The 15,645-nt window shown below is 49.0% G+C and overlaps 1 protein-coding gene across 2 annotated transcripts in view; it reads left to right on the top strand.

The window, feature by feature from the left end:
* The window catches only part of LOC116952525 (uncharacterized), a 30,228-nt gene extending 15,069 nt beyond the window's left edge, over positions 1-15,159 (top strand). For both annotated transcript variants that reach the window (XM_032971937.2, XM_032971938.2), the window contains one exon: positions 13,261-15,159. In XM_032971937.2, coding sequence (XP_032827828.2) covers positions 13,261-13,875 — 615 coding nt within the window. In that variant the 3' untranslated portion in view covers positions 13,876-15,159. The remainder of the gene's footprint in view (positions 1-13,260) is intronic.
* The last annotated feature ends 486 nt before the right edge of the window (positions 15,160-15,645 follow it).

The following is a 15,645-nucleotide window of genomic DNA, read 5'->3' as shown; positions in this document are numbered from 1 at the left end:
CTAAAGCACAGCAGGTTGGCACAGTAGGGGGCACAGGTGGTGCATCTTCCAGTCATCTCAGTCAGTCGACCCGTGGCACCTGGGTCTGCCCCGTGACCTCCTGCCAGTGGGTGTTCGATACTTCACGTAGCCTCAAGGCGCACATGGCCTGGCACAAGCGTCGTGGTGACGTCACCGCCACTTAGTGGCGAATGGCGGTTGTTGTTGTATGTGTTGAACTTATTTCATACCGTACGTAGCCAACCGTGCTAATTGGAGGTGCGGGCATAGAAGGGTGAGTGCGATCTTTTCGTTGATCCAGAAGAATGAGCGACCTCCCACTGAGCGAAGGATGCGTGAAGCAAATATTGTGTAGAATAGAGTGAGATGAGAGGGGAGAGGAAGAGTGCGTGGAGGGGGAGTAGAGTGGGATGAGAGGAGAGAGGTGGGAGAGTGCATTGAGGGGAGTGGAGTGAGATGGGAGGGTAGCTGGTGGTGGATCGATGGGTCTTGGGGATGATGTTGTCTCGTGTGTGGCTGGCCCCGTGGGTGACAAGGCCGTGAGTTATCTCACTGGGGTCTCGCAGGCAGCGAACACAACAACAACACCCCGTGCCGTGTTCTTGTTGTTGTGACGAAGGGGCAATGGGGCATGGGGGCGGGGGGGGCATGGGGGCGGGGGGGGATTAACGAGGCAAGGGGCGGGGCTAGAGGGGAGGGTGCGGCTGGAGGAGTGAGGGCGATGTCCCCCCCCCATCCTGCAGGAAATGATTTATTATGAAGATCTTTTTGGTAGAATCATTCTCATGTTTTGACTGTTGTTTTTTGCCTGCGTGTGATGTTAAAGAAAGGTAAGGCGTTCCCGATGAGATAATCTGAGTGGAATACTCCCCACGTCATTGCGATAACGTCACCTCCCGTTGTTTTTGTGCCCAGCCCCTGTCCTGGCAATTTACAAGGTTGGATCTTTTGTCTTTGTGATTCAGCGGTGGTTCTCAACCCACGTGGGCCCCTGGGGGTACGCGTGGCAATGTCCCAGGGGGGGGGGGGGGCGTGAGGTGATTTATAAATGGGTGAAAGTATACTCTTTGGTTCTTTCGGTAAAGTCACATAGGTATACAATTAAGTAAATTAAATCACGACGTTTCGGGCGCAGCACAAGCGCCCGAAACGTCGTGATGTATGTGGGAATCATTGGTGAATAAGCACGTATGAAGCTGCCAATATAACATCACTGCGATAATATGCGAATGTGTATGGTAACCTAGAACGATATTAAATACTTTTAATAAACTCGCTGATCGTAAACAATGCGGTTGATAAGAGTAACCAGCGAGTGTGAACAAATTCCGTCACGCATGCAGAGCGTCCGTTGACTCTGTATTTTATTCGGATTTCAGTTACTCGCTAGTTAGGATAACCTCACGCAATGGACAATTGGTTAACATGTCGACGTTCATTATTCATACATTTATTTCTCAGAACCATGTTGGGTCATGCAAGGGGGTTTACTATTCGGTTGAAACTAAATTCAACAATGGGGGTACAGCAGTAGCCAACATCGGTTGAGAACCACCGGTGGGACTGTGTATACATACAGCGCGGTCCAGATGTCTTGTGACCAACAAGTATTTGGACCCTAACATTGTGGGGTTTTTTTCCTCCTTTGCATATCAATCTCTGTTTTAAATAAACCTCACTTTAAAAAATATTACTTTTTTGTTAAGACTTAAATGGGCGGTCACAAGGCCACCATGTCCAGGCGTGCCCCGCGTAACGCTCCTCCAACCCCCCCCTCATCGCACGAGTCCGCAGTTACGCGATGTGCATCTTGTCGGGAACTTCACACTGCCACTGCGCGCTTCACACCGACACCCAAAACAAGTGTGAAGTTTAATTAGGTGCTCGCTAACAAGGACGGCGGCGGGGATGTTAACTACCTCGCCCTGGATACAGGAGGTCGTGGTTTCGATCCCAACCCTGACGTCTGCTGCTGTATATTTGGAGTTTGTGTGTCTCTCTCTCACTGTGGTCGCGTGGATTTTTCCTCCGGCTCCTCCGGGTCCTCCCTCCACATTTGGAAACAACACGCGTTTAGAGTCTTTGGCTGCTCTTAAATTTCCACGTGATAAGCCACTTCGTTGGGCTATCGTTTGTGGGGCAGGACACTTCTGAAAAAGAGCTATATAGCACAGTGGGCCTTACTTTGTAAAATTAAAATTGTTTCTAGTTTGTTAAGGCTATACGGGGGTCTTTGTAGTAATCGGAACAGCAGAGAGACAGGGAGGTGGCAGCTCGATGGTAAGAGGATGACTGTAGTAACGAGCGTCGCAGCAAGCAGAGCAACGATACATCGGCTGAGCCATAACGAATTGAGGATTTATCTTCAGATGAGACAAGAGCTCAGTGCGAGACGTTGCGATGGTTCTTTGCCAGGTGACACGAGGATCCGTACTGCATGAGACGAGGCCTCAGTATTGCAATGCTTCTGTACCCGATGTTTGCAGGCCTCTCCGTGTTGCAAGGTCATGGCAGGGGTTCTGTGTGACATGACACGAGTGCTTCGTATCAGAAAAGAGATTGAATGAGGTGGTGATGACGATGGCTCTCTATCCAATGGGTTGCTACCGTGGAAAGTTTTTTCAAATGTGCATTGACCACAAACCGTTGACCCCATGGCACGTGACCAATACGAGCCGACTCATTTCTGATTAGACACCTTCCACTAACGGCGCAATACTTGATTTACGCTTGTATCGTCTGCTCATCTTGACGAGCCAGACGGCAGCTGCTCCATCACCAGCAGCAGTGACAGCGTGGAGGGAGGGAGGAACGGGGGGACCCTGAGTCCCCCAGTGAGTCCGGCCAGGGACTGTGTGCGATGACGCGGTTCTGTCGCTGTGCACATCCACAGGGCGCGCTGTGGTCACCCTGAGTGCCGGGTGTGGACAGAGGTCCACTGAGACGCACAGAGAGAGAGAGACGCAGGGGGAGATGCAGGGGTACATACAGACACACACAGACAACAGAGAGGCACAGATACACCGTGAGACACAGATATAGACGCAGTGATATGCAGGGAGACACAGAGACAGACACAGAGAAACACACAGAGACACATGAATAGAGACCCAAAGAGACACAATCACAGATAGAGAGATACAGAGACACACAGCGAGCCACAGACACAGAGACCCAGAGAGTCATAGAGAAAGAGAAGGGCACTGAGGTACACAGGCACAGAGAGACACAGAAAGACAGACATACTGAGACACAGATAGACGCAGCGAGGCACAGACACAGAGGCACAGAGACACAGAGACACTCATAGACACACAGGGCCGCAGGCACAGAGAGATACAGAGAGACAGAGAGGCGCAGTGCTCAACAGCGGACCCTGTTGAGCAGGGTCCATGAATCTCCGAAGTTTTTGGTTTGTTAATGAGAAGCGTTTTGTTTGTCTGCCATCATTCCTCCTCAGATGTTATGTCTCGAGAATCGATCAACGGAGACAGTGAGTGGGTCACCTCTCCTATAAATCAAACTGGGCAGTTCACCAGCGTCGCTTGAAGCAGAGCCCGGCTCTGCCAATGAGACCACTGAATGTCCAAATGGGGGCCCGAATTGTGCACTCCCCAGGGGGCGGGTCGTGGCCAATGGGACGTGTGAACAATGACGTTGTGCTTTGATTGTTCTCACGTGGAGGGACAGGCATAGGAAGGAGGCGAATCATCTGCCGAGTGAAAGGAGAGGCTTCTCGTTTGGGGTTAGATCGCGTAAATACGAATGTGTCGTCAAACACATTTGCATTATTTATGTAACAAACTTTACTAATTGGCTGTGTCAGGTGGTGGCGGGTTTCACGAAACATATATTTACGCAATATAACTTAAAAAAACCTCTTATGGATAATATTGGTCACGAAAGTCTTACTACTAATAATATGTGTTAACCTGTGAGTTATGTTTCTTTTTCTAATCGGACAGAGTGGATTCTTGTTGTGGGGGTCCCGTCCCGAACGTTGGGGGTGAATGTCACGGAGAGAAAGGGACAGCGACAGTTGCGAGCGACATAACGAGCCGTGACGAGCCCGTGAATGCGTCCTCGCATTCCAGTGGCCACTCGCAAACCACACTCCCTCCTCGCTCGTTCTCTCTCGCTGTCCTCTCCTTAGTTATATCGCTCTCTCTCGCTCTCCTCTCTTCCGTTGTCTCGCTGCCTCTCTCTCGCTCGTTTCCTCTCTCATGCTCTCCTCTCCTTAGTTCTCTCTCTCTTTCGCTCGCTCTCCTCTCTCTTTAGTTCTCTCGCCGTCTCTCTTTTGCTCGTTTCCTCTCTCGCTCGCTCTCCTCTCTCTTTAGTTCTCTCACCCAAGTCCTCCGCTCCCAAGTCACCATGCATCACCACCAACCACCCTGCTTGCTCCTCTCTCCTCCGCCTCCCCCAGCCATGCCTGCCCCTCTCCACGCCACCTCCAAAGCTGGGCAAACACTCCTCGTCTGTTTCCAAGAGATCTCGCCCTTTAATGCCACCGCATAATCCATGGGAGAAGGGGCGTGCAGTGTGCGCAGTGTGAGTGGCATTTAGTGTGTGTAGTGTACGTCTGTGTTTGTAACGGAATGGCGCACTGCGCAACGAACCTTGCGACCCGAGTTCGATTCCCGCTCGCAGCCAACATCGGTGACGAATATCTTAAACGGTCCTGGACTTCCCCTAGCTCGACTCGGCCTCAAATGAGTAGCCGGTGGGATGTGTAATATGGGCACTCGGGAGACAAAGGCGGCCGGGCGTGATGTTGGCCACCGACCCCCTCTTGTGCCGTGTCAGCTTTCATAGTCACTCGCGAAGAGCGCTTGCCCCAAAAGTCTGTTCAGGCTATACGGGGTATCTTTGTAACGTGTGTAGTGTGTGTGGCGTTTTCTGGTGGAACAATCGGACTCGGCTCAGCTACCACCCCACCCTGTATGCCGTGGAATGGCACACATCATTGAACACATTCTTTGAGTCTTTCGGTAAAGTCACGTAGATAGGTTCAAAGAAAATAACAAAAAACTATGACGTTTTGATCGCAACACAAGCGGTCATCAGGAAACTTTTTCCTGTTATTGTAATTTTCTTTGAACCTATCTATGTGACTTTACCGAAAGAATCAAAGACCATGGATTCCTGCAGTCACGAAAGCTTCAACTCATAATTGTCGTTCACTACTAAGTGGCGGTGACGTCACCACGGCACTTGTCCCAGGCTATGTGCACTCGAAGGCCATGTGAAGTGTTGAATGCTCGCCGCCAAGAGGTCACGGGACAGACCCAGGTACCATGGTTTGACTGACTGAGATGATTGGCAGATACACCAACTGTGATCCCCACTCTACCAACTCTGTGCTTTAGACACTCATTGTTGTGAGCGTCGCTCATCTGCCCTCTGTTTTTGCTGAAGGGCGACTGCCTCCAACTTGCCCAGTAGCATCCTTCAAGAGCCTCCTCCACAGAGGCCGACCTTGACACTGCTGGTAACAGTCATATCCTTCTGCACCACATCAGCTCATCTCTTCTCTAGCCCGTGCACTCACCAGGGTGGCGAAGTATGGTCAAACAACTTCGATAAGACCGACACTGACCAGCGGATTGAGAATGGGCAATCAATGACGTTTCATTATCTCATTGTGAACCTTCGCCACCTCGAGTGGTGTCACTCAGACTTGTCTCATAAATTGTGAGCTTTGTCGGCCTGCAAGCCATCGACACTTCGTTTGGCCTCAAGGTGCACCTAGCCTGGCACACCAGTGCCACAGTGACGTCACCGCCGCTTAAGAGTTGAATAGTCGCTGTTGTTAGAATTGGAACAGCAGGAGATTGTGTGGCTGGTCGATTCATCGTGTGCCAGAGAAGCTGAGATCCTGGGTTGAAATCAGGGTTCTAGGCACCCGTGAATTAAAACGCGTTCTCTCGTGCAGTGAGTTGATGGTCTCAGTGAATTACACAGATCTATAGACTTACACAGAGATCCATCGACTTACATAGCAATCCATAGACTTTCAGAGAGATCCATAGACTTGTAGTGTCTTGAAAAATCACTGTTGGACACGTAACAAGTCACCTGCTTCCACTTTTTTTTACCTATTCTTGCACCAGTTGTAGGCACTCCTAGAACGATCTACACGGTCACTTAGATCTATCGTCTTCCACTCATCTCTACATTACACCTCACCTATCCTGCCCTCGGCAGCTCTGCTCCCAGCAGCTCCGCACACAGCTTAGTCGCACTCAGCGTCTTCACACATAGAGGCTTCGCACACAGCGCCTCGGCACACAGCTTCTCCACACAGAGGCTTCGCACCCAGCGCCTCAGCACACAGCAGCTTCTCACACTCCACCGCTGCCCTCGCTTACGCTCCCTCAGACCCACTCGTCTGTCCCGGGCGGGGAGATCAACCATCGCCCGCCCGGCGACTCGTGAGGGTTGAGGTCCATTGACGGCTTGAGTGGCAGTGGCGAGGTGTCTTCACTCTTGTCCCCAGCAACAACTGAACCACTCTGCTTATGTTCACGCCATTATATCCCCCTGTCAATTATCCGAGAGCTGTCGTATGTCTCTTTAAGGTTAGCCAGGCTGGCGCCTGTCAGCGCATTAATCAACCCTTATCTCCCGTCTCCCTGGCAACACCTCCGGTATCAGCGTGCAAAACCGGCCGACCCGGTTTTCACCCGCTTAGCCCCTTAATTAGGTGGCGGTTTGTTCGTGCAACCCCATGTTGCACACGTGCACCTGTTTGCCCTCGGTTGCATTCGGTTACAGTTCGCACCGTGTATTTTCCTCTACAGACTTATACAGAGATCCATAGACTTACACAGAGATCCATAGGCTTACACAGAGATCCATAGACTTGCACAGCGATCCATAGACTTACACAGAGATCCATAGACTCACACAGCGATCCACAGACTTAGACAGCGATCTATAGACTCACACAGAGATCCGTAGACTTACACAGAGATCCATAGACAGAGATTAATAGACTTGTAGTGAGTCCAACCCAGTTGCAGACGTTATTCTTTAGAGGCAATACATTTATTGTAACACGTACATACAAAAGGGTAACTGCCCCTTTACCAGATACAGCCTGGGGTGGTGACCACCCAGCTAACTACATTATACGTAGGAGTTACAGCTAGGAAGGGTCGGACCCTCTCTCGGGTCCCCGGCCACATGTTGATACCTCGTAGGATGTAGAGCTTCCAGCTTGTAGAACGAAGAGACCCCGGTCCCTCTCAGGGACCCACCTTATATCCTCCCGGGTCGGGGCCGGCTCCGCCCTCGACCCCGCCCGCTTTCTCGAGCGTTCTAGCTCCCTGTCGATCCCTCTTGAAAGCTCTCGCTGGATACGTGATCACCCACTAGCCCCTGCACCTGGGGCCTTCCCTGTGGACACTCCAGATCACGTGTCTACGGGGTCAACCAGAGTGCCATGGTCCGGGGCAACCTTGTCCCTGGGCTGACACTCTCCCGCACTGCACGCTATGCATGGTGCTCGCGCTATTCCAGTGCTCACCAAGCCCCGCTAGGGCTGGTACTACATCCACCTATGGGGTGTACGCAATGACGGTGCATCGCACGCCGTGCTGTGCTAGAGCCGGCCTCACACAGCAACCCACACGGTGCTGTTCGCGACGTAAGTACATGGCTCGCCACGGCCCTCCCGGGCTGGCACCATACAGTGACATCCCCGATGTCACTACAGACTTACACAGCGATCCATAGACTTACACAGCGATCCATAGAATTACACTGAGATCCATAGACTTATACAGAGACCCATAGACTTACCTAGGCTGGGCTGTGATTAAAAGCCTGGTCATCAATTACTTACACAGAGATCCAAGTCTCACACAGAGATCCATGGACTTACACAGAGATCCATAGACTTACACAGATCCATAGACTCAACCCGGTCACCAATGATTGCACCAAATCACTCCCAATGCATTAAATTGTCGTTCAGTTAATTCATTTTTTGTTTAGCTCTAACGATTTAAATGTTTGGTTTCGATTTAGGGTCGCCAAAATCCTCTTGCTTGTGAGGTGTACCACCTAGCGCGTGTGGATAAGAGGCGACTAAAGAAAGGGGGACCTCCAGGAGTAGTTCTGCGGCGTTTTCTTTCACGGGCCATTCTCCGATACCCGGCGACGTTGCGCTGCTTCCTGCGGGCGTTTTTTCCGTGGGGACATTTAATGGATTCGTGTAAAACTAGACACTCTCGACACCAGAAGCACAAAAAAACAGCAATCGGTGGGTAATTACCTCATGCAAAATAACACTATGTAACACATTTTTTGTTCCTAGGTAGTAAGTGTTATTTTCTAATTGCTTATGCCTAAAACGTATATAAAATGGCTATTATTCCCCACAAACTTTTATTTTGTGACCAGGACAGTGATATTTTGAAATTTACCTATTTTCAATTAGAAAACAGGCGAATTGGTATCTTTTCGTTCACATAAAGTCATAAAAAAACTACATATGAATCAATATTAACATGTATTTATACTAAAGTAATACAAAAATTACTACAAAACATTTAGGAGTGTGTAGTTTTTCGAGATTTACGATACTGTAAATCACTTTCACGAATCAGCCCCCAAATGTAGTCTCCCATCATGTTATCATTATACAGTAAAACCTTGGATTGCGAGCATAATTCGTTCCGGAAACGTGTTTGTAACCCAAAGCGCTCGTATATCAAAGCACTCGTATATCAGTTGTGATCACGTGACGCTCAGCAGACAAAGCGTATATGTACTACAGTGGTCCCTCGTTTATCGCGGGGGATACGTTCTAAAAATAACCCGCAATAGACGAAATCCGCAAAGTAATCAGCTTTATTTTTAACAATTATTATACAGTATTCCATAATGGCGCCCTACAGCCGCGTAACTTCTACCTTCCTTTAGCATGTCCAGAAGTCCAACTTTTTCTGCGATGGTTAGCATCTTCCTCTGCCTTTTGGGTGCGACCGCAGGTGCCTTTTTCCTTGCAGTTCGTTTCATCGACATTATGGGTTTTTTCGGGTAGAAAACTTGCAAACATACAGCACTTCAGAGTCACACTGCTAGCGATTGAACATTTATGTAAATCTGGCTAGCCGAACGCATTCTGTACTCCCTTAGCTAATCAGGACGCAGAACACATGTGCGGTTCTCCCTTAGCCAATCAGGATGCCGAACACAATGCGCATTCATACTGTACGCAGGAAAAAAAGCATGCAAAATTACACTAAAAAAATCCGCGAAATAGCAAGGCCGCGAAAGGTGAACCGCGTTATAGTGAGGGACAACTGTACTCGTATTGCAAGACCTCGCTCGTTTATCAAATTCATATTTATTTAAAAATTTTGCTCGTCTTGCAAAACACTCGCAGACCAAGTTACTCGCAATCCAAGGTTTTACTGTACTGTCCTTGGTAGCAGCGTTCAAAGTCCAGTATATGCTGGTGGAAGCACTCGCCTTGCTCCGAGTACGCTCCCATGTTCTTGAATTTATCAAGATGAGCATCAAGGATATGGATTTTGGGGGATATCCTACAGTCCATTGTGCTGTAGTTCTGCACCAGAGTCTCAACCAGCTCCACATAGTTTTCGACCTTGTGATTACCCAGGAAGCCATGAACCACTGTGACAAAACTGTCCCAAGCCACTTTTTCCATACTAGTGAGCTTCTTGAATAATTCATTGAACTCCAGCATCTTCTTTATCTGTGGTGGGACGAAGACACCGGCTTTGACCTTTGCCTCAGCTTAGGGAAGAAGTCTTGAAGGTACTTGAAGGCTGCCGACTCCTTAACTACAGCTTTGAGAAATTGTTTCATAAGGCCCAATTTGATGTGCAGTGGTGGCATCAACAACTTCCGGGGGTCCACCAGTGGCTCCCAATTGACGTTGTTCCTCCCCACAGAGAACTCAGTCCGCTGTGGCCAGTCCTGCTTGTCGTAGTGCGCCTTGGTGTCCCTGTTGTCCCAAAAGCAAATATAGAAGGGAAACTTGGTAAAACCGCCTTAGAGACCCATCAGGAATGTCACCATTTTAAAGTCTCCGATGACTTCCCAGCTGTACTCATCATACTTCAAGGCGTCTAGCAAGGGACTTGATGCTGTTGTAATCCTCTTTGAGGTGCACCGAGTGAGCCAGGGGAAGAGACGGGTACTTGTTACCATTATGGAGCAACACGGCTTTGCGGCTCCTGGATGAGCTGTTAATGAAGGGGCGCCACTTATTCTGGTTACAGGCGATTCCAATTGCCTCAAACAGACTAGTCACATTGTGGCAGAAGCAGAACTAATCTTGACGGGTGTAGAAGCTGCAAAAAGGTTGGTGACGCTTCCTCAAATCTGCGACTTGCACACTTTCATCCAACAAGTTCCACTGCTTGGTTGTGGTAGTATGGGTTTCTCTCCCCAGCTCCACTGAAATTGTCATCTGGATCTACAACATCTTCCTCGCTCTCTGGCTTGCTGCTGTCTTCTAAAGACGGCTGCTCTCTCTCCGGAGGAGTGGGTACAGGGAGCTCATGGCAGTGTGGCACCGGGGCGATGGATGAAGGAAGGTCCGGATATACGTGATAGCAGGTGCATTCTTGCCAGTTCAACGTTTGGAATGGTCCACCATGCAGAAGTAGCAGTTGCTTGAGTGGTCAGTGGGTTCCCACCAAATTCTTGGGATAGCAAACTTCATGGCTCTCTTTTCGCCTCTGTACCATCCTACAAAAATACATGTATTTCACCCATGACTAATGTGTAAGAGATTCTCGCAATATTTTTGATACATGATATATTTTTTCAATAACATTGAAAATTGTAAAACATTTTAAAATTTACATTTTTACAATTTTATAAATTTTAACAAATTTTATAGCATTAAATTCCGAGCAACAATTGTCCATCTTACCTTCCAGAGTTTTTTTGCATTGCTCGCAGGTGAAATGAGGTGCCCAGGGTTTGTCTTGATCCCTGACAGGCATGCCGAAATATGCCTTGTAGGCCTCACACATCTTAGCAGATGCTTCCACAGAGTACTTTGTCACTCTTGTCTTGATAAATTGGCCGCAGACATAGCAAAATGCGAATGCCGGATGCTTGCAGCCTCTTGATGCCATCTCAGAAAAATGCAGATTTGTATCCACTTAGGCAGCTGGAACTAAACTGAACTGGTGGGCTTAAGGCCCCTGTATTTATAGGACTATTTATATTACTGGAAAGTTATAGAATGTTCTAGAAGTTACTCCAAGTTTACTCAGCACTGAATCTATTTGGAATGTTCTGGAAAATAGGTAAATTTCAAAATATCACTGTCCTGGTCACAAAAGCTAAGTTTGTGCAGAATAATTGTTATTTTCTGTACTTTTGAGGCATAAGCAATTAGGAAATAACACTTACTTCCCAGGAACAAAAAAAAATGTTACACAGTGTAATCGTTCGACGTCGTTGTCACGAACATAAGTAACAACAAATAAGGAGGCCATAACGCCTCTTTACCACGTGTTCTTTTTTTTCACGCAAAAAACAAAAGTGTATATTTACACAACGCCGCGGCAAATACGGAAAGGCGATGTTTTTCGTCTGCTTGTTTATTTAGATTGTGTTACTCGTATTCCCCACAGCGGACGACGCTCAGTGGTTATATTTGTTAAGCTGTTATTGAGGCGCCCCTCATAATTAATCTTGTAGGGACATACTTCACATTTACGCTACAGTTACGGGCACGAGAAAAAAAACATTTGTAAAGTTACATTTTTCTGAAAAAAAAAAATATTATTTTCGATGACAACAATTCAAAGTACAAAAAAAATTGTAATGATGTCACTGCGTCCTGGCAGCACTCCAGAGTCCCAGGTTGGGCTCAGCCGTCGTACATCTGAGTAGAAGCAGCAACCCACGGAAGCGTAAAGGAAGCCCTGAAGTTACTCCTTATTAAGTAATCTTTCTAAGTAGTATTTGTATTATAATTGGTTATTGAAGGAAATTATATAAAATTTTCTTCGGTAACGCACCCCCCTTATAACATGTACATCGAAAGAGGATTCACACAGCGCGATTCAACTTTTGAGCTGTTTTTCAGGAATGCATGTCGCGTGTTATGCGAGGGATGCCTGTTTTGTATTGGGACAAGCACCCATTTTAAACTGCAAGGGTCCCTTGCTTTGAAATATCAGGCAGTTCACCAGCATTGGTATGAGCAAACTTGACTGCTGATGATGAGAGTCACAACCTCCTCCTCTCTACACCAACGAGCAGGACCATGGTCACTGCCAGGCACCGTTTCTCCGTGGCAGCCCCCGCCGTCTGGAACACGGACATCATCACTGTCCCATCATCAATGTCCCATCATCATCGTCCCATATTCACTGTCCCATCATCACCACCCCATCATCACCATCCCATATTCACCGTCCCATCATTGTCTCTTCACCACTGTCCCTTCATTATCGTCCATTCATCGTCTCATCATCACCATCCCATCATCACCGTCCGGCCGCTGCTGCTAACTGCTGCACATTCACAGCAGCTGCAGCAGCTGTGTGCTATCCCCACCGACTTATAAAAGACACCGGGACGCTCTTGCTCTTTCTTAAAGGGCCCCACCCCTTTCTTATAGGTCCCACCTTTTTCTTAAAAGCTGTCTCTTTCTTTAAGGCCCCACCTCTTGCTTAACGGCCCATTTCTTTATTAAAGGCCCCAAATATGTATTAATGGCCACATCTCCTTCTTAAAGGCCCTATCTCTGTTTTAAAGGCCCATGTCTTTCTTAAAGGCACTTTCTTAAACCCTCCACTGCTCTTGCCTGGTTTCAAGTAATATTGAGCTTGGCTCGCCACCTAAAAGTCATGGTCATTTGTGTCTGTGAAATATAAAGCGCCTGTTACAAAGTGCATTGTTATTATTAATGTTCGAACCGCTCCAGAGTTTGCCTACATTGAACCAATGCTGCTGAACAAATGCACTCCAGGACGTCCGTGTGGCTGTGGGATGTGTATTTAGATTTTTTGTTTTGGCTTTTTTTTATGTACAGAGACAGATACAAGAACTGTCTCTACTTGTGTATTGTGATGATAGTGAGTATCTGAGACTCATCAACAATAGTGTGCACATTTTGGTCGTGCAATATTTAACAAATCATTATCTTTTATTTTAGTACCTGCCCTGGATATGAACTAGAGTCGCCATTGTGTGCCGGGTGCGGACACCAATATTTTTGGGGTCACGACCCTCACGTCCGTGTCCGCGTGTGTCCAGAACGCGTTCGTCACGCCGCCTCTCCAGACACGCCGCTCGCTCCCTCGCGGGGTCTCCCGCGATGACATCACCTCCGCGAGGGGGACTCCATCCCCGGCGCAAAGCTCCACCTCCAGCCCCAGTCCCAGCCCGACACCGCGCCGCCTCGACGGCGACCACGCCGGCGGTCCTCGCCGCCGTTACCACGGCGACAGAGGGGGACACAACGAGGGGCTCCCGATTGGAATGGGGAGCGCCATGGCGATGCCGGGCGGCGCCAACCTCGGCGCCAAACTCGGCGCCACCACCCTGCTGCGCTTCCGGCCCGCTGAGGCCCACGATGGTCGGGGCGGAGTGGCGGAGCGGGGCCTGGCCGGGCGGCCGCATGGACGCCACATGCCTGCATCGAACCCGCGCCACCCCTGCCACCCGTTACACCTATCCCACCCGCACCACCTGTCTCACCCATCCTACCCGCACCACCCGTCCCACCCATCCCATCCATCCCACCCATCCCACCCGCACCACCCATCCCACCCTTGTCACCCGCGCGTCGCGAGCCGTGCCGAGTTGCTGTCCACCACCGCCGAGCCCCTCAACGAGAGCGAAGCGGGCGAGCAGGAGTTCTTTATCTGAATGGAGATGAAGGGGCACCGCGGGAGGGAACTCTCGCAGTTATTAAGACCGTGGGGGGCTGCGGTCAAAGCCTCCCCCCGCCACAGTCGTCCTTCACTCGGTGGGAGGTCGCTTTTTCTCTGCTGCTGCTGCTGGCAGAGTTCATGCTGGATGCTCATTGAGCCAGACTGGTGCATCTTTAGGGTTCTTAAGGTTCAGTGTGATTATCTTGAGCTCATAGAGTCAGGCATATTTAGGGCAAACGGCTGGATGTTAATACATGAGGCTCAGAGAGCCTCACTAAAGTTGCCTTTTATAATTCGTACGATTCTAGTGGTAATGCGTGAATCTCAGACGAAGGCACCACGATCGGAAGGTAGTTGATTCCTCCATGCACAGAGCTTTAATGTGTGCGTCTTCAGCATAAGAATCAACTCGCACTGACAAATGTTGCATATAAAATGTATAATCGCTCTTTAATCGACTGAAAACACCTAAATATATAGAGGACTGCAGAGCTTGGACAATTGTTGATATTGCTGGCTTATGGCCTGGCTACTGCCTTCGTTAAAGATGATATTCACTTTTGCCTGATGGGAAACGGGAGTGCCCGGAGAAAACACACACTTACAATGGGGAAGTCTTAATAAACCCGTAGCTGGCCAGAAACCTGCTTACTTTACTCACCGACGCCATCTCGATGTCTTACTAAACTTTTTATTTTACCAGGTAAAGCCAACTGAGCTATGTAGCTCTTTCTCAGAAGCGACCTGGTCACAAATGATAGCTCAACGAAGTGGCATATCATCACGTTGAAAATTTATAGCAGCCAAATACTCGAAACGCATGTTTCTAAATGTGGAGGACCACTGGGAGAGAGACATGCAAACTCCAAATATATAGCAGGCGTCAGGGTTGGGATCGAATTCATGTCCTCCTGCATGCCAGGCAAGGTATTTAACATCTCTCCACCACGGCGCACGATGGCTCCCTCCTCTGCACGATTCACCAACCCCGGCATTTGCAGCATAAGCCCATGCAGCAGTAGTGAGCGCGGGCGCTGGCATCACAGGGGCAGCGCCAGCGACGGGCTGTGACGCCGCTAGTGGAAGCGAAGCCTATAGGAGGCAGAAAAGCAAGTAGGTTCGACGTGCTACCTGTGCAGCAGAGGTGTGGTTCTCCTCTCCTAGGTGTGGATTTTATTTTACTCTGAATTGTGGTTATTTTCGTACATTGAATAAAAAAGAACTATAAAGTAAAGTAAAACGTAAAAAAGATTTAAATAAAAGTGAAACATGAATAATAGGGATTGTCATTACGGTGCTGTTTGTGTGTGCTTATGGTGAGTGTGGGTGGAGCAGATTGTGCGCATGTGGTACAGGCTCTGCGTGTAGTACAGACTGTGTGTGTAGACCTTGACACTTGGTGGTACAGTGGTGCAGGCTCTGTGTGTGTGTGTGGGCCATGGTGGTGCACTTGCCCCGACAGTCTGTTACAGGCTATAAGGGGGATCTTTGTTTTTTGTAGTGTGAGTGTGAATGGGGGGTGGGTATGTAGTTAGGTCAGCATGTGCGAGGGGCTGCTAACCCCTCCATCTGGCACTTTTCCGGCCAAGCACCACGGTGGAAACACCGAAATAAGCTCGTGCTGGAGGCTCCAGGGGACAGGCGTTTATGATGCCTTCTGGTCAAACCCCATTTGGCGGAGCCAGACTGAACCCCACCTCTGGGGGTTCCTCCAGGAACAGGATACTCCTACGATTGTCCAAGTAGAATGTTCTAACTCTCTCAT

The sequence above is a fragment of the Petromyzon marinus genome, chromosome 47, assembly GCF_048934315.1.
Source record: "Petromyzon marinus isolate PM22_M1 ecotype Great Lakes invasive population chromosome 47, UKy_Petmar_22M1.pri1.0, whole genome shotgun sequence".
In the NCBI taxonomy this organism is placed as follows: domain Eukaryota; kingdom Metazoa; phylum Chordata; class Hyperoartia; order Petromyzontiformes; family Petromyzontidae; genus Petromyzon; species Petromyzon marinus.
This window is presented reverse-complemented; position numbering and strand designations above follow the sequence as displayed.